General features: G+C 36.7%; 1 protein-coding gene across 2 annotated transcripts in view; it reads right to left on the reverse strand.

Annotated features, from left to right (window-relative positions):
* The window catches only part of CNTN1 (contactin 1), a 354,640-nt gene that overhangs the window by 134,640 nt on the left and 200,982 nt on the right, over nt 1–19,018 (reverse strand). For both annotated transcript variants that reach the window (XM_014786370.2, XM_087442559.1), the window contains 3 exons: nt 16,978–17,150; nt 15,015–15,110; nt 7,790–7,996 (listed from right to left, as the gene is read on the reverse strand). In XM_014786370.2, the coding sequence (XP_014641856.1) occupies nt 7,790–7,996; nt 15,015–15,110; nt 16,978–17,150 (476 nt within the window). The remainder of the gene's footprint in view (nt 1–7,789; nt 7,997–15,014; nt 15,111–16,977; nt 17,151–19,018) is intronic.

The following is a 19,018-nucleotide window of genomic DNA, read 5'->3' on the forward strand; positions in this document are numbered from 1 at the left end:
TGTGCCTGAGGCCAGCCCCAGCCAGCTGCAATCCTCAGAGAGCTGACAAGAGACCTAAAGGCTGGAGGCTTATAGTAATTGTAAGGCCCTGAGACTAACAACCTGCCACGCTGGGGGCCTACTTAATTAAAAGAAATACTGCAACACAAATGTGGTATTAGAACTTGCAGCCAACTGTGTTGGGGCTCCCCACACCTGATAAAGAGACTGAAGGGCCCACAACAACTACAAGCAGCTGAGCATGTCAACAGCGGGCCAGGAGCATAACTTGGCCAAGCTGGGCGCCTACAGGGAGAACAAACAGGCCACAACAGAAGGACACACGTAGCCCACATAGGGGTCACCCCTGGAACATTGAGAACTGAGGGAAGCACACTGCAGGCCTCCTAAGCCATCACTTACATAAGGTCACCTATCCAAGAGCAGGAGACTTAGCTGACCTACCTAATACGTAGTCACGAGCACAGGGAAAGAGGCAAAATGAGGAGGCAAAGGAATATATTCCAAGTAAGGGAACAGGACAAAACCCCAGAAAAGGAACTAAGTAAAACAGAAATGAGCAACCTACCTGACAGAGAGTTCAAACTAAGAGTGTTAAGGATGCTCACTGATGTGGGGAGAAGAATAGATGAACTCAGTGAGAATGTCAACAAAGAAATGGAAGATATAAAAAAGAACCAATCAGAAATGAAGAATACAATACCGGAAATGAAAAATTCACTAGAGGGACTCAAAAGCAGAGTAGAGGATACAGAAGAACGGATCTGCGAGCTGGACAAAAGAATAGAAGAAATTACCCAAGGTGAACAGGTAAGAGAGAAAAGAATTAAAAAGAGTGAGGACAGTCTAAGGGACCTCTGGGACAACATCAAGCATACTAACATCCGTGTTATAGGTGTCCCAGAAGGAGAAGAGCGAGACAAAGGGGCAGAGAATCTATTTCAATAAATAATAGATGAAAACTTCCCTAACCTAAGGAAGGAAACAGACATCCAGGTACAGGAAGCACAGAGCGCCCCAAACAAGATAAACCCAAAGAGACCCACACCAAGACACGATCATAATCAAAATGTCCAGAATTAAAGATAAAGAGAGAATCCTAAAAGCTGCAAGAGAAAGGGAAGTTACATACAAAGGAAACCCCATAAGGCTATCAGCTGACTTCTCAGCAGAAACCTTACAGGCTAGAAGAGAATGGCACGATATATTTAAAGTGCTAAAAGGAAAAAACTTACAGCCAAGAATACTCTACCCAGCAAGGTTGTCATTCAAAATGGAAGGAGAGATCAAAAATTTCCCAGACAAGCAAAAATTAAAGGAGTTTGTCACCAAGAAACCAGCGCTACAAGAAATGTTAAAGGGACTGATTTAAGGGGAAAAGAGAGGACCACAAATAGGAAAAATTATCTATTTCCATGATAAGAGGGTAATGGATACAAATGCACAAAAAAAGAGGTTAGATATGATATCAAAAACATAAAAGGAGGGAGGAGGGGAGTTAAAGAGTAGAGCTTTCAGACAGAGGTCAAACTAAAGAGACCATCAATTCTGTATAGAAGAAAGGAACAGAGAAGGACTACTAAAACACTGAGAAAAACAAAAGTTAAAAAATGGCAGTAAGTACATACTTATCAATAGCTGCTTTAAATGTCAGTGGACTAAATGCTCCAATTAAAAGGCATAGGGTGGCTGATTGGATAAAACAACAAGACCCATATATATGCTGCATACAAGAGACACACTTCAGACCTAAAGACACTCACAAACTGAAAGTGAAGGGATGGAAAAAGATACTCCACGCAAATGGCAATGAAAAGAAAGCTGGAGTAGCAGTACTCATATCAGACAAAATAGACTTTAAAACAAAAACTGCAAAAAGAGACAAAGAAGGGCATTACATAATGATCAAGGGAACAATCCAACAAGAGGATATAACACTTATAAATATCTGCGCACCCAATGTAGGTGCACCTAAATATATAAAGCAATTATTAACAGACATAAAAACAGAAATAGACAGTAACACAATAATAGTATGGGAGTTTAACACTCCACTTACACCAATGGATAGATCATCCAAACAGAAGATTAATAAGGAAACATTGGCCTTAAATGATACACTAGAACAGATGGACCTAGTAGATACATACAGAGCATTCCATCCAAAAACCAAAGACTACACATTCTTTTCAAATGCACATTGAACATTCTCCAGGATTGATCACATATTAGGCCACAAAACAAGTCTCCGTAAATTTAAGAAGATTGAAATAATACCAAGCATCTTTTCTGACCACAAAGGTATGAAACTAGACATCAACTATAGGAAGAAAATCAGAAAAGCCACAAATACGTGGAGATTAAACAAAATGCTACCTAACAACGACTGGGTCAACAAAGAAATCAAAGAAGAAATCAAAAAATACCTGGAGACAAATGAAAATGAAAATACGACATGCCAGAATTTATCTGATACAGCAAAAGCAGCTCTAAGAGGGAAGTTTATAGCGATACAGGCCTATCTCAACAAACAAGAAAAATCTCAAATAAACAATCTAACAATGCACCTAAAGGAACTGGAAAAAGAAGAAAAAACAAAGCCCCAAATCAGTAGAAGAACGGAAATAATAAAAATCAGAGCAGAAATAAATGAAATAGAGACCAAAAAAACAATAGAAAAAATTAATAAAACCAAGAGCTGGTTCTTTGAAAAGATCAACAAAATTGACAGACCTTTAGCTAGACTCACCAAGAAAAAAAGAGAGAAGGCACAAATAAGTAAAATCAGAAACGAAAGAGGAGAAATTACAACAGACACCTCAGAAATACAAAAGATTATAAGAGAATACTATGCAAAGCTATATGCCAACCAATTCGACACCTGGAAGAAATGGATAAATTCTTAGAATCATACAACCTTCCAAAACTGGATCAAGAAGAAGTAGAGAATTTGAATAGACCAATCACCAGTAAGGAGATCGAAACAGTAATCAAAAACTTCCCGAAAACTAAAAGTCCAGGACCAGACAGCTTCCCTGCTGAATTCTACCAAACATTCAAAGAAGACTTAATACCTATCCTTCTCAAACTCTTCCAGAAAACTGAAGAGGGAGGGAAGCTCCCTAATTCATTCTATGAAGCCGACATTACCCTGATACCAAAACCAGACAAGGACAACACAAAAAAAGAAAACTACAGGCCAATATCACTGATGAACATCGATGCAAAAATCCTCAACAAAATACTAGCAAATCGCATACAACAATACGTTAAAAAGATTATACACCATGATCAAGTGGGATTTATTCCAGGTATGCAGGGATGGTTTAACATTCGCAAATCAATCAACGTGATACACCACATCAATAAAATGAAGAATAAAAATCACATGATCATCTCAATAGATGCAGAGAAAGCATTTGACAAGATCCAGCATCCATTTATGATAAAAACTCTGAATAAAATGGGTATAGAAGGAAAGTACCTCAGCATAATAAAGACCATATAAGAGAAACCCACAGCTAATATCATCCTCAATGGTGAAAAAGTGAAAGCTATCCCTCTAAGAACAGGAACCAGACAAGGATGCCCACTGTCACCACTCCTATTTAACATAGTACTGGAAGTCCTAGCCAGAGCAATCAGGCAAGAGAAAGAAATAAAAGGGATCCAAATTGGAAAAGAAGAAGTGAAACTGTCACTATTTGCAAATGACATGATTGTATATATAGAAAACCCTAAAGAATCCACCAGAAAACTTTTAGAAGTAATAAATGAATATGGTAAAGTTGCAGGATACAAAATCAACATACAAAAATCAGTTGCATTTCTATACACTAACAATGAAGTAGCAGAAAGAGAAATTAAGAATACAATCCCATTTACAATTGCAACAAAAAGAATAAAATACCTAGGAATAAACTTAACCAAAGAGGTGAAAGAGCTGCACACTGACAACTATAAAACATTTCTGAAAGAAATTGAAGAAGACACAAAGAAATGGAAAGATATTCCGTGCTCTTGGATTGGAAGAATTAACATAGTTAAGATGTCCATACTTCCTAAAGCCATCTATAGATTCAATGCAATCCCTATCGAAGTTCCAACAACATTTTTCACAGAAATAGAATAAAGAATCCTAAAATTTATATGGAACAACAAAAGACCCCGAATAGCTAAAGGAATCCTGAGAAAAAAGAACAAAGCTGCAGGTATCACACTCCCTGATTTCAAAATATACTACAAAGCTATAGTAACCAAAACAGCATGGTACTGGCACAAAAACAGACACACAGATCAATGGAATAGAATCGAAAGCCCAGAAATAAACCCACACATCTATGGACAGCTAATCTTTGACAAAGGAGCCAAGAACATACAATGGAGAAAAGAAAGTCTCTTCAACAAATGGTGTTGGGAAAACTGGATAGCCACATGCAAAAAAATGAAAGTAGACCCTTACCTTACACCATACACAAAACTCCAAATGGATTAAAGACTTGAATGTAAGACCTGAAACTATGAAACTTCTAGAAGAAAACATAGGCAGTACGCTCTTCGACATCGGTCTTAACAACATATTTTCAAGCACCATGTCTGACCGGGCAAGAGAAACAATAGAAAAAATAAACCAATGGGACTACATCAAACTAAAAAGCTTCTGCACAGCAGAAGAAACCATCAACAAAATGAAAAGACAACCTAACAATTGGGAGAAGATATTTGCAAACTATACATCTTATCAGGGCTTAATCTCCAAAATATACAAAGAACTGATGCATCTCAACAACAAAAAAACTAACAACCCAATCAAAAAATGGGCAAAAGACCTGAACAGACATTTCTCCAAAGAAGATATACATATGGCCAACAGACACATGAAAAGATGTTCAAAATCATTAACTAGCAGGGAAATGCAAATCAAAACTACAATGAGATATCACCTCACACCCGTCAGAATGGCTATAATTAACAAGACAGGAAACAACATGTGTTGGAGAGGATGTGGGGAGAAGGGAACAGCTGGTGGGAGTGCAAACTGGTGCAGCCACTATGGAAAACAGTATGGCGATTCCTCAAAAAATCAAGGATAGAACTACCATATGATCCAGCTATTCCACTGCTGGGTATTTATCCAAAGAACTTGAAAACATCAATGCATAAAGATACATGCACCCCTGTGTTCATTGCAGTGTTATTCACAATAGCCAAGACTTGGAAGCAACCTAAGTGCCCATCAAGGGACGAATGGATAAAGAAGCTGTGGTATATATGCACAATGGAATACTACTCAGCCATAAGAAACGATGAAATCCAGCCATTTGTGACAACATGGATGGACATTGAGGGTATTATGCAGAGTGAAATAAGTCAGAGGGAGAAGGACAAATACCGTATGATTTCCTTCATCAAGTAGTAGATAATAACAACAATAAACAAACATATAGAAACAGAGATTGGATTGGTGGTTACCAGAGGGGAAGTGGGGAGGGAGGAGGGTGAAAGGTATAATTCGGCACATGAGTGTGGTGATGGGTTGTAATTAGTATTTGGGTGGTGAACATGATGTAATCTATGCAGAAATAGAAGTATAATGATGTACACCTGAAATTTATACAATGTTATAAACCAATGTTACTGCAATAAACAAAAAATTTTAAAAAAAAGAGAGAAGTAATATAAATCTTACTTTTGCTTTAAGTAGAAGACCTTGCTGGCAGTTTTAAAGGATGGACCATGGAGAAGAGAAATATAGAGGAGAGTCAAAGATCTGAGAGAGGCTGTTTCATAAATTCAGAATAACAAATGAAGGCCTGAAGTAGGGCACGGTCACAGTAGGAAAAGAAAGGAAAGAACAGATCCAAGTTGTATTTTAGGGGCAGAAACAACAGATCCCCATAGATCAATGTTTTCTCAAGGTGTAGATCAAAGATCCAATTGATCGGAATCACCTGGGATGCTTGCTGAACCTTCAGGTGCCTCGGTCATATTCCCAGGTCTGCTGAATCAGTACCTGTAGGTTCCACATTTTCCTCAAACTTCCCAAGTGCTTACATACTAAATGAGAACGATTGGCTCTGTCCTGAAGATGAGGGGAGGAGAGGAGTTGATGATTAAAAATGCTACCCTGAGTTAGTAGAAATACGACGGTATTGCTAAATGAGATGAAGATGACCAGAAGAGGAAGTTTAGAGGGGAGATAACAGGTGTGTTTGGAACATTTTGAGCTTAACATCCTTGAGAACCTTCTGGGTGATAAGTCCAAGAGGTAGGTAGAATTAAGGACTAAACACAGGGAAAAGTTTTGGAGATATGATTTTGCAGTTATCTGCATAGGGCTACTGTTGAAAAGGTATAAATGGGTGAGAATATCTAGAAAAAGATTCAAGAGAAATATAAGAAGGAGGAAGATCAGGTGAAGGATACTGCATAGGATTTGTCAGAGAGGCTAGTGGGAGATGAGGAGAGAGTGGAAAGAGTCAGGGAAATTAGGAAAAGATGGGAGAGTTCAAGAGAGGCAGAAGAGACACAGTGTCAACCTTCATATAGAATCAGGACTGAAGTGTCCTTTGGATTTAGAAAATGAGAAGTTGTTTTGATTATCCAAGATTGTTTGCATTGAATACAAAAGAATATGGAGAGGGGAAGAAATGGAGGAGAGTTTGAAGATTTAGGGGAAATAAGTGATGTAGTGAAGTCCCTAAATGAATCAAATGGAATGTGAACCAGAGCAACTGGAGAAATTAGCTTGAGCAGGAGGAGAAACCTTTCTTCCACAAAGACAGAAAGCATGAAATAAATAGAAGTGCTGAATTTCTGGGGAAGAGTAAGAAAGAAAATTAAGGAGCTTCTTACATGATGGCTTCTTTTAACTCTGTGCAGTAGTGGATCAGAGTATCTCCCATGATTGTGGAGGGAAGTAAGAGCCAGAAAGTCAAAAAGTATTTATGGAATACCAACCACGTGATCTCTATCTTGAAGAGAGTAATAAAAATGGAGTCACAGTGATATGGTGGCATTTTCCCCATTGTCATACACTACCTAGGGGTAGAGGCAGGAACCAAACCTGAGCTTGTCAACAATATGAAATGAAACCAGTATTTCCCCAGAAGCTTGAACTCGGTGATATGAGTGTAGCAACAGGACTGCAATAAAAATCATGCAAAGTAAGCAAATATGCTGGGATCAGATTCTCTCAGGTGGTGGTGTGTTAGAAAAAGGAAAGCAGTTCAGTTGGAGCCTGGAAAAAGGGCAGTCAGTATTATGGTCATCAAATATGGTGCCACTGTAGTAATATCCTATGCTAATTATTTACAGTAGAAACACAGTTTATATACTTATGTGCTTCATGTAATTAGTTCCTTAAAAATATAAAAATAATACAACTGTCTTTTTTTCCCCCTAATTCTGTAATAACTATAGTTTGTTTTGATCTAATCATTTGTTCTCTTTCATGTGCTTACTAAGAAATAGGAATGGCCGTGAAACAAAAAGCAGATGCTGGTGATTCCCACTGTAACCAATGTTCAGGTATTTAACTAATGAATCAGTCGCCAATGCAGTCTCTGAAATAGAGTCAATCAGTCTGAACTCAACCATCTTAGGACACTTTTATGATGTAAATCTCTATCGGAAAAAATAAGGAAGGACCAAGACTTTCAAAGTGTGTATCCTGTTTGCCCTGACTGAGCAACCAGCTCATCTTCCCACTGGATATTTCTTTTTGTTATTATGAGTGCCATAAGCAGACAAGCTTGCAAAAACAGAGTGTAACAAATAAAATACTTACGTTCAGGTAGTGGAATGAGTGGGATAAATTTGCTGAACACACTCTTTGTAATAGAAGGACTGGATACAAAGCAGGAATAATTGCCTTTGTCTGATGCCTCGACATTCGCAATGTAGAGATTGCCATTTGTCTGGGACACAAATCTTCGTTTATCCATTGTGATAAACACAGGAAATTCATTTAAAAGCCAGCGGTAGCTAAGATCATCTAATAGGAGAAAATATTGTCTACTAAATATGAAGCTCTTCTCCAAAAGCAAAGATTTTGTTTTCTAGTAACAAGATAGCTTGCATAATCTAATCTAGGCTATTGTAGAGCAAATGTTGGAAGTAGGCCAAGACAAACAGTACAAATTTTCTAAAAGCTACCATATTTTGAGTGAGTATAAGCATGATGCTAAGCAATTATATCCATCTTTCTCTCTCAATTATTTTATGGACTATTAATTTTTTTACTTCAATTTCATTGATGGGCTAAATGAAACTCAGAGAGGTTAAATGACTTGATTAAAATTTCATGACTGTTAAGTAGAATTGGGATTTTGAATCCAGGTCTGATAATTCCAAAGCTCATAACCCATCGTCCCTACCTCATTTTAAAAATAAAATTACTAACCATACTGTGGCTTTGTATCTTTCTCTTTTTTTAACTCCTATCTTAAATTATAGATTTAGAAATGAGTTTACATAACCTGTTTTGGCCACATTAAAAAGTAAAAACCACACAAACAGAGAAAGGCATGTTGCTGGTTTCTTAAATATTCAGAAGTATATCATGTGGTAACTTCACCACAGGAAATTCCTTTGGCTGAACACACTGGCTGGTTAGGCCAAAAGTTGAATTTCCTCGTTAATTTGCTGCTTTTCATGTAGTTTTGTATTCCTATCTCCCCTTCCTGCTGTGAGGAATGACTCCCCAGTGGTTATGCACAGCAGTAATGCACAAGAGGCAACTATGGGCATTGCCTACTTCTCAGTCACAAAATGTTGATTCCCTTTCAAAAATCATGACCATGTGAAGACAACTGCCACTAGGAAGACTATAATGGGGAGTCTCTTAGGTCAAGTTAGATAGGATTTTAGGTACAAGATGATGGAAGGCCAAGATCTTTTACAAATGAAATAATCATGACACACCACCCTTTTGCTTTAGGGAGCTCAAGGTGACTAGTAAAGCTGCTATAGGGAGTGTGAAAGAGAAGTGACTATGAAAAACAAAGAACTGCACACTATATAAATCCAGAGTGATTGGAATAATAATCCAGGGGATTCCATTTAGATTAGCTATGTAGTTTTCTCCAGCAATATATAATATCAAGAAAGCGAATGAAGATGATCATTCTGTTTTTTAATCTTAACTTTTTAATTATAGAGTGAGTATATTTTTATTGTCAAAAAATAGAAAATACAGATAAAGTTAAAAAAGAGAAAGAAAACTAAACCACCATAATTCTCCAACTCCGAGTTATCGTTGTTAGCGTATATCTTTCTAGACATTTATATCTGTGAATGATGCTATTATATTAATTGTTATTCTTATGCTGATTTAGGGTCAGTAAAAACCACAGAAGCATCACGATAGGAAGAAACTTAGGAGACCGCTTAAATTACTGAAATCAGATTCTTAGAATTGAGCAAGAAATAATGCCATATAATGGTTAATCCAAAATTATATTTATATTACATTTTAAAACAGACTGTGACCCCATTTGATTTTGATATAATTTTTCCTATTCTCACTTAAAAAGAAAATCAGTATTTTTACAATGATTTCTGATCACAATTAAATTCTAAAAGATCAAAAAAAAAATCAAGAAAGTGTAGATTTCCTTACAGAAAAAGGATTTTCTTAATCATACAATGTTTTCAAGATACCACACAGAAAATGCATTTAGAATTGTCTGGGTACTCCATAGTTATGTGACTATGGAGACCTGCATTTTAATTCTAGAATAAATATGACTGTGGTCAGACTGTTTTAATCACTCTATTACTCGTTTTCTCTAAATTTTAAGAAATTCTTCTGTATCCCACTCATAAGAGATGTGTGAAGAGGAATGGGATAATATTTTAATATTTGAACCTTTAAGGGACAAAAGCTAGATGAGAGAAGATATTGTGATGATGTTTGCATGAATATAAGTCTTGGACAATAGAGCAATTGGTCTGGCTAATTTAATGCCCAATATGGATTCTCCAATTTACACACTTAACACATAATGAGTACCTTCTATATGCCACTAAACAAGACAGATGTGGTCTTTGCCCTTGCTGGACTTGTAATTTAAGATTAATAATTAATCTAAATTTATCTAACAAATTTTAGCCTACTGATAAGCCATTGCTTCGACAAAATAACAATTGCAATATGTTAGAAGCTATCATTTCTCATTAATACTAAGGTAGGAATTGTATTGCTATTTTTAAACAGGGACACCAAGGTTTAGCAGGGTTAATTGACTCGGCCAAGGCCATACAGCAATAGGGAGGCAGAACGAACTTTCTAACCTTCCTCTCCACTCCAGAACTACCAAAACTGTTCCCTGATTGGTGTGGTAGCTGCCCTGCCTCTGACTTAAAAATGAGACAATTTTGGCAATCAAGAGCTGAGCACTGACCCAGTTCTCACAGGGACTCAACGGATTATCTTTTTATCTGTCTTTCCCTGACCCATGCAGATGGTAAAATTAACCATCTCTGAAAAGGCCAACACCTGTTTCTTCATAGCATTGTTGACTGCCTTAAATAATAAATTACTACAAAGTTAATTTTTTAGAAAGAGTAAGTAACGGCACCTATTTCAGCAATGTTGCTTTTATTGATAGATGTCTGAGATTTCTTCCATTTGCCTCAAGAGAGTCTGGACCACATTAAAGGGGAAATTTGTTTTGGCCAATTACGGTGCATTTGGCTAATTTCACTGGATTACTTGGAATACATCACTCATTTAACCTTGCTAAATAATCTGTGTTTCTCCTTGAAATACATTTGAAGTACTTTAGTATTCTCTGGATGAATAGTTTGCAGACTTGTTTGGAGAAGATGTTTGTGCTTTCTTTTTTAATTAACCTCCATAGAACAGAATTTACCTATACCAATAAAATCATGATAGCTTCTGATTAGTGCATTGATATCCACAGTAAACTATATATTAAACCTATTTAGAAAGAAATTTATACCAAATTATACTATAGGCTCATGTATTTTCTACTAGGCTCTCTCCTTTGTGTCTATTTTGTGTGTGTGTGTGAGGAAGATCAGCCCTGAGCTAACATCTGCCAATCCTCTTTTTTTGCTGAGAAAGACTGGCCCTGGGCTAACATCCATGCCCATCTTCCTCCACTTTATATGGGACGCCGCCACAGCATGTCTTGACAAGCAGTGCGTCGGTGCGCCCCCGGGATCCGAACTGGTGAACCCCAGGCCGCCGCATCGGAGCGCGCGCACTTAACCGCTTGCGCCACCGGGCCGGCTCCCCTTTGTGTCTAATTTTGTGCTCATCTTTTTAGTCAAAAAATGAATTGAGATGCATTCAATATCATATTCAACATGGTAGGAGTTATTTTTCTGAAGAGTATTCCCACTTTCTCATTCATTTTAAGATTCACACCTATGTCTATTATTAGGTATTATTGTGTATTTTGTCAATAGTACCCTCCCTTCGAGTGATGGAGCTTTTTCTTTATTCTTTCTCTCAATTTACACATATATGATTTATATTTTGTGAGATGTGGCAACTCAATTTCTGATGGTTATACTAAATAGAAAATCAGCTGGAAATAAAGCATTATGTTTTCGTTTTTGGAGCATCTAGGAGTCTGTCATATGCATTTGTGAATTACTGATTGCAATTTAATAAAACAAAAGGTAAACAGGTAAATTTGCCTTTTCGTGAAATTGTAACAACTACACATCCGTCAGTTTAATGAACACAGTTATTTACTCTTTCACTTCCTCATTCCTCAAATATTTGTTGAGCACTTACTCTGTGCTCGGCATTAGGCAATCAGTTGTACATCAAATGTTATTATAAAATTGAATAAGCATTTGTCCCGAGATGCTTATTTAAAACTGTTCTTGGTAATTAAGTTATCTATGTTCCAATCAGAGTCTTCCCCTTTGCAAGAAACTGTAGAGCACCCAAATCCACAGAAAAATGTAATGGATCATGAAAGATGAGACTTTCCTTCTGGATCTTTTTCCTGTGCATAAACGAGACAACATTTCTAAAATTGTGAATCAAAAATCTTTTGTATAGTAAAATGTACTCTATTTAATAATAATTAATTCAAAATATTAAGTGTACTAAAATAGATTTTATTCACTTTAATCCTAATCCATTGAGATTATATATTCATTTTACCATTTTTGAATATATTATTAAATTTAAGACTCATAACAAGCTCTGTGGAATAGGGGGCATAGGAGTTGTTATTCCCAAATTTAAAATGAGGAAATTGAGATGGAGACATGCCTAAGTTTACTCGACACAGAAAGGACTGAGTCCCAGGGTACCCGATCACCAGCCAGAGCAAGAGAGCTTGACAACTATAGATGGTTGCACATATAACATTCCGCGAGGTTCAGAACCCAGAGACAGGTCCTTTCTACCTTCAACCCCATAGTTTTAAGCAGTAAAGCAGAAAACCTTAATTTAACTGCACTTAGGAGGAAGGAAGATTTATGGCATGGAGATGGTAAAACAGTACATACATGCATTATGGTTTTGAAGCATATGGCCATTCTTATATTTGAAGGTGGCATGACTGATGTTCAAAAAGGTCATAATATGCTAATAACATAAACTGTCAGAAGGAGATGAAGAGCTGTTCAGATTCTGTTCTGTGATTAATGATGTTTCTTGGACTTATTTAAAAGACCATCTTAGTGGTCCCCCACTCCATGTAAATATATGTATGTTTATCAGGATGAAGAGGTAGTTAACTCTTTTGGCTTAATGATTTCAAGCTTCTACCAATCTTGTTTTGGTCCATGAAATTCTTCATTCAGCACAGTAGTTAAGATGCCACAGAGACTAAAAGCAAGACTTATCTCAGAAAAATCTTCAAGCCTGTTCCGTGGACCTCTTCTTCCTCCTTTCTGTCTATACTAAGTCCCTGGTTAACCACATGCAGTCCGACCCCGGCTTTGAAAACAATTTTTACAATGATAAATTACAAATTGATATTCCCAGCCCAGGCACTGCCCCTGGGCTCCACACCCATATAGAACTGCCAACTAGACAGCTCCTTTTGAAAGTTTAATAGGCACCTCACACTTAACACGTCCACACCTATTCCTCCAGGTAATGATGACTCCATTCTTTCAGGAGTGCATGACAAAACTTTGATGCCATCACTGACTCCTCTGTTCCTCTTACACTTTACATAAAGTCTACCAGCCAGTCTTCTTGGCTCTTCCTTCAAAATATATCTTGAATTTAACCACTTCTTCCCACCTCAGCTACAACCATTCTGGTCCATCATATGTTGCCTAGATTATTGCAATACCTCTTACTGATCTCCTGCCTTCACTTTTACCCTCCTCTAAGTCTTTTCTTAAAATGGTAGCCAGACTCATCTTTTATAACCTAAGTAATGTCATGTGACTCCTTTGCTCAAAGCCCTCCAGTGTAAATCTCACTCAAAGTAAAAGCCAATGTAATTACTATGAATTCTAAGATCCCACATGATACAGCCCTTGTATCTCTTTGATTTTATTTCTTACTACTCTCTACCTTATTCACTCTATTTCAGCCACCCTGGCTTCCTTGGTCTTCCTCCATAGTCCCATCTCAGGCCTTTGCTCATGCTGCTATATCTGCCGGGCATGTCTTTCCCTCTGATATCTGCATTGTTAGCTTCTTCATTTCCTTCTGGCCTTTATTCAAAGTTACCTTCTCAATAATGTCCTTTATAAGGTTCAATCATCCCCTCAACACTTACTCTACCCCCTTCCCTGCATTATTTTTTTTCTACCTAGTGCTAAACTATCAATATCTAACATGCTATATCTTTTAACTATTTATCTCACCTATTGTCTGTCTCTTCCAGTAGAAGGTCTCTAATAGTGGAAAGCTTTTCCTGTTTTGCTCACTACAGTGTTCCTGTGTCATAAACAGTGCTTGATATACAGCAAGTGCACACCAGAGATTTGTTGAGTGAATGAGTGATTGAATGAAGCCCATCCAGTGTTGACTATGGTCAAATGCAGTCGTTGGCTACTTATGATCATTTACTTTGTGGGAAACACTATGAACATGAGGAGATTTTTTCCATAATTTTGACAGTTCTTCAAAGAAAAAGACTATTTTCTCATTGAAAGGTTGTTACAATATTTCGAATTCATATGTTCGTCCTATATTTATCAATTAATAATCTTTGGCCTATAGTTATTAGAGAGAAAATTATCAATATTCAATACACAATGAGAATTTATATATATAATTGGAGTATATATACACATCTATATATACCAGATTAATATATTCCACATATTCTCTGTGGAGGTATTTAAGGTCAAATTTATAACATAATATTAGAACTATAACAATACAAAATATTTTTTCAGTGAGAAACTTGTATTAATATATTATTTCAAGGGGATATTTGATAAATAAAACAAGTGAAAATTAGTGAATTTATAGGAAGTACTCATCTTTTAGTTAGTACTTTGGTGGCTTTTTGGTCATATCAAATTACTGAAAACATGTATTCCCGAAGGTTGAATCTTATAACAGATGACACTTAATTTAGCCCCTTTCTAAATTGGATGATTACTCTTGCAGATTGGTGCTCCTAAAGAGATTAATAATTTAGTATGTCTTTATCCCTTTCTAGTGTTTAATTACAGTTCACAGTATATTAGAGATGTTAAATTGTTAATAAAATGATTGATTATATATCATTGCTTGGTACTCTTCTTTTTCAGGAATAATTTATAGAAAATCTATCATATTTTCTCCTGTGCAACAGGAACTTTAATGAAGACATAATCCAACATATATATTGTTTATAACCTGAAATGATCATAGATCTTTGGAATTAGGGCCTAGTGATTGAAGAGCCAAGAAAAGAAGCATCTATAACCACTAGTAAGTGATGTATTATAAGATTACACAAATATTGAGTCTTATTTAATTATACATGTATCATTATAGTTGAGAAAATAAAAACTTGCCCATTTCATTTCATAGATGCTTATAGTCACAGAGAAATTAAATTTACCTGGAAAATGGTATGGAGGGTCACAGAGAAGTACCATTCCTTTCCCTTCCTTCACTCTGACCTCAGGACGTTCCTCAGGTGGGAAAGGATCAAGATCTAATTATGAAAGAAAGAAAGAAAACTTTCACTCTCCGGTCAATACAAAGAGATTCATTGAAGTTTACCTTATAATAAATACTAACTTATTTTTGGATATAATACTTCTCAGCTGGTTTAGTGAAGCCTATGAAAGTCAATTCCCATTTTTACTTGCTGGGATTTGCATAAACCACAGAAGAGTTCCATGGTGAACTCAAGCCTACGGATGTTGGTAGCAGCCTGCATAAGTATTCCGACAGCCCTGAAGATTACAGATACCCTAAACTGCTGCTTAAGATTTTGGAAGAATTTCTGTAAAGGTATCTGGAAATATAACGGGCTCAGACAAAACCAGAGATCTACCAAAGAAGGTAAGTAAAGAGGAATGACTGAGAGGAACAGACTCATTTGAAAGATGCATTTCCCTTCCTGAGGGAGGACTCCAATATGGAGAAGGAATAAGAATGAAAGACAGGATCCTTGTTGAGGAATGTGAAGGTCACCAATCTCTTGCTCTTCTTCAAATTCTGAGTTTTCCTCAGTTCTCATTTCCTTTACTCTTTCCTGCGTATTTGGAACTCACATTTTGCTTTGTTTCTTGATACTCTACTATTTGATTCTTCATTTGTTTTACTGGTGCTCATTCAGTCCTGCCTTACCTCCTATTTCTTATCTGTGATCGCTACTCAAATTGTAATATTTAACTTCTCTCAATCTATTGTATATCTCTAAAAAATCATCATTCTAATTGTTACTCTTTGCAGAGAACCCTTCAGATCTACATCTCTAGTCCTGATGCCTCACTTAAACGCCAGCCCTATCCTCAAATACTTAGTTGACATTTAGATGTGGACAACTTAATGTCGCCATAACCTCTACATGTGAAACAACGATTTAAATGCTTCCTCTCATCCTTGAAATTGGTTTTACTTGCCCTCATCCCATTTTTAAACAGAGCAGAATGTTTCTGCCCTTTGACTAGACTTTCCTTAAAAAAACGTTTGGCATTTTTTTTCCTTTGGTGCAACGCATTGTGTCAATTATTTCTTCAAAGTTTGTATTTATTTACATCCCTGCTCTCTCCACATTAATTTAATCTGACTACCCTTCTTGACCCTGTCTCACTCCCTCCTCGTAATCACTGACATGTGGGTCCTCTTAAAACATCAGTTTCATCCTATAATCCATTTTGCAAAAGATTTAAATGCTGACTTATGAAATCACATACTGGAGATCATCCAGCTCAACCCTCTCCCAATGCACAATTTCCTTTCAGAATGACCTCTAACTTTTAGTTTAGCTCAGTGTTTCCCAAAATATTTTTCATTATGGTCCCCGTAAGGAAAAAATCTTAATTTAATTTAAACTTAAAATGATTTAATTAACTAATTTAATCTACTTTATTCCTAATAAGAGAAATTAAATACTAAGGAATAAGATTTTGTCAGGTAGAGTTGAGCTTAAGTGAGACACAAACCATTATCTTGTAACGTTTAAGATGGTTTCTTTCCATGAGAACAAATTTTTACCCCCTGGGGGTGATATCATCCCCATTGAGAATGCATGGCTTAGCATTTCCATTGATGTTGGTTTCTAGAAAGTTATTCAGGATCCTTCAGAATATGGTCTTCGTTTATTTTCCAGTCTTATCTTTCACTATTATAATAATCCTCATGACACTTTGCTCTCTTGAAATGTTTTCATCTCCACATAATTAAGGCCCACTGATCTTGTAAGACTCCCCTCATCTGTGGACCCTTTCACTTGCTTTTCATCTTGATTTCTCTTCTTGCTGAGCTCTTATAATAACATCTAGGTTTTACTTCACAATACACTTGCCCTTACACTAAATACACGTGCCCTTTTTAAAGTTACAATTGCTTACAACCAAAGCTCAGGGTTGCTTCAGTGCTTCTGACCATCCCGTAGTTATTTGATGCTAAACAGTAGTATACTCCTGCATCATTCTGCTTGTCAGGGTTGTTGATAACAAGGTTTCCTCCTACCATACTGTACCGATCACTTGTCAGGTCAACATCCCCATTATTCATTCTCCATCTATGAGAAAAAGAAATAAATGTCACGTCAAAGGTCATGAGGCCTGAAAACAGTGTACTGGGCTAACATTGTTCTAAAATAATATGGATAGAGCTCCATGTGAAGGCAGATGATTAAGTAGATGATTCCATGTGGTATTTCTTCACACCCTATAATTCCATGTGTCTGGGCTCATGATTTATAATTTAGCTCAGGCACGGAAAGGTAAATGTTCAAGCGCATGAAATATTTCCTCTTTTCTCATGAGGCGTCCCAAATGACAAACACTATATCTGATTCTAAATATCAAAGTAGTTTTTCAATAAAACAAACTAATTGAAATCAGGGCTCTGCTCAGTAAATGGCGTCTTCTGACCACTAGAGGTCGATCACAATTTGAAAATGATAAAAGTCAATTGAGCTTTTACGTTTCCAAGACACAAATATACTATTGCAGGTATATTTATGGCAATTGTTAGAAATAAGTTGACTAGAAACAGGAATATAACTTTCTTGGTGATATGATGAGAAGAATGCACGTAGAAAATACTTTTCAATTAAGCTGACCACCTGCATAATGTTATAATCATTCTGTACCAGGATTTATCCCTAAGGTTCCAGGTCTTCAACAATGTCGTAAGACAAGAGCCATGGTCAAACAGCGGGCTGTGGCCACATCACTCCTTGCCTGGCACATTTCTGATTAAGGCCAGAATCTTGTCAAAAAGGCCTCATGATTTTAGACTATCTTTTATTAATTCAAATTACTGGAACATTTTTAGTTTCAATTTTTACAATGTAGGAGGTAATTTAAGAGCAAACACAGAAAACTGTGCTTTTGCATTTTGAAAACCTACCAAATTCCAACCCAATGAATAAATCTTCCCCCTCTTCCCCATTGATGGCAATATTGTCCCTGCTTGAACCATCCAATGTCAAGCTGCTTAGCATTTGCCAAGGCAATGGGTTTCCTTGTTGAGCAATTCCACTTGTCACGTTTGTTTTTCCCATTACGTTGACTCCCAATTTTTGTTTATTGCGTTAACTTCCACCAGTGGATCTGATTCTGCCTTTGATGTCATATAATGATCAAGTTTTGCTGTGTTTGGGTAAGTTCACTGGTCTATTTTATTTTCAGGAACATACATCATTGTTGTAATGCCTTTCATACAGCTTTAAATGCAATTTTATTGGAGTTCTTGTTATTTTGGGGGTCAAGACAGGATAATGAAAGCCTCAAGGCTGATAAGTGGAAGGTAAAATTCCCTGTTGTACCTTTCAGGATGTTGCCATGAATAAGAAATTATCACAAAACATGCCAGAAATATAAAACAACTGTGTGAATGACAAATTGCATGATTACCAAGGTTAGCATGGCTTGCCCTGAATATTAAGTAAATTTTATAAACTTCAAATGTTCTTTTCCATCAGACAAGTGAGTCATGAGCTGAATTTTTTTTCTTTTTTTGTGCTGTCAAACACAGACTGCCTTCATAACAGAATTAAACGTCTGCCTCTCCCCTCCAGCTCTCTACATTAATGTGTGGATAGTCAGGCCAAACTCACCCTGGGGTCTTCGGTGCTGGTGCAACCTCTGGGAGGGTGTTGGTGACGTATTTGCCAAGCAAAACTTTGCTTCTTTTTTTTTTTTTTTTTTTAATTTTGGTAAGAACACTAAATACGAGATCTACTTATAGGAGGTATCTCTAAAATAGTGAAACTCATAGAAGCAAAGAATAGAAAGGTGATTGCCAGGGACTGGAGGGAGAGGAAACAGGGAGTTGCTAATCAATGTGTGAAAAATTTTAGTTATGCAAACTTAACTTCTTACTGTCCCTGTGGGGTGGCGTTGGTGAAGGCGCCCAGGAGAAGTACATGTGTCTAGGACA

The sequence above is a fragment of the Ceratotherium simum genome, chromosome 17 (assembly GCF_057802395.1).
Source record: "Ceratotherium simum simum isolate JZ-2026a chromosome 17, ASM5780239v1, whole genome shotgun sequence".
NCBI classification, from domain to species: domain Eukaryota; kingdom Metazoa; phylum Chordata; class Mammalia; order Perissodactyla; family Rhinocerotidae; genus Ceratotherium; species Ceratotherium simum.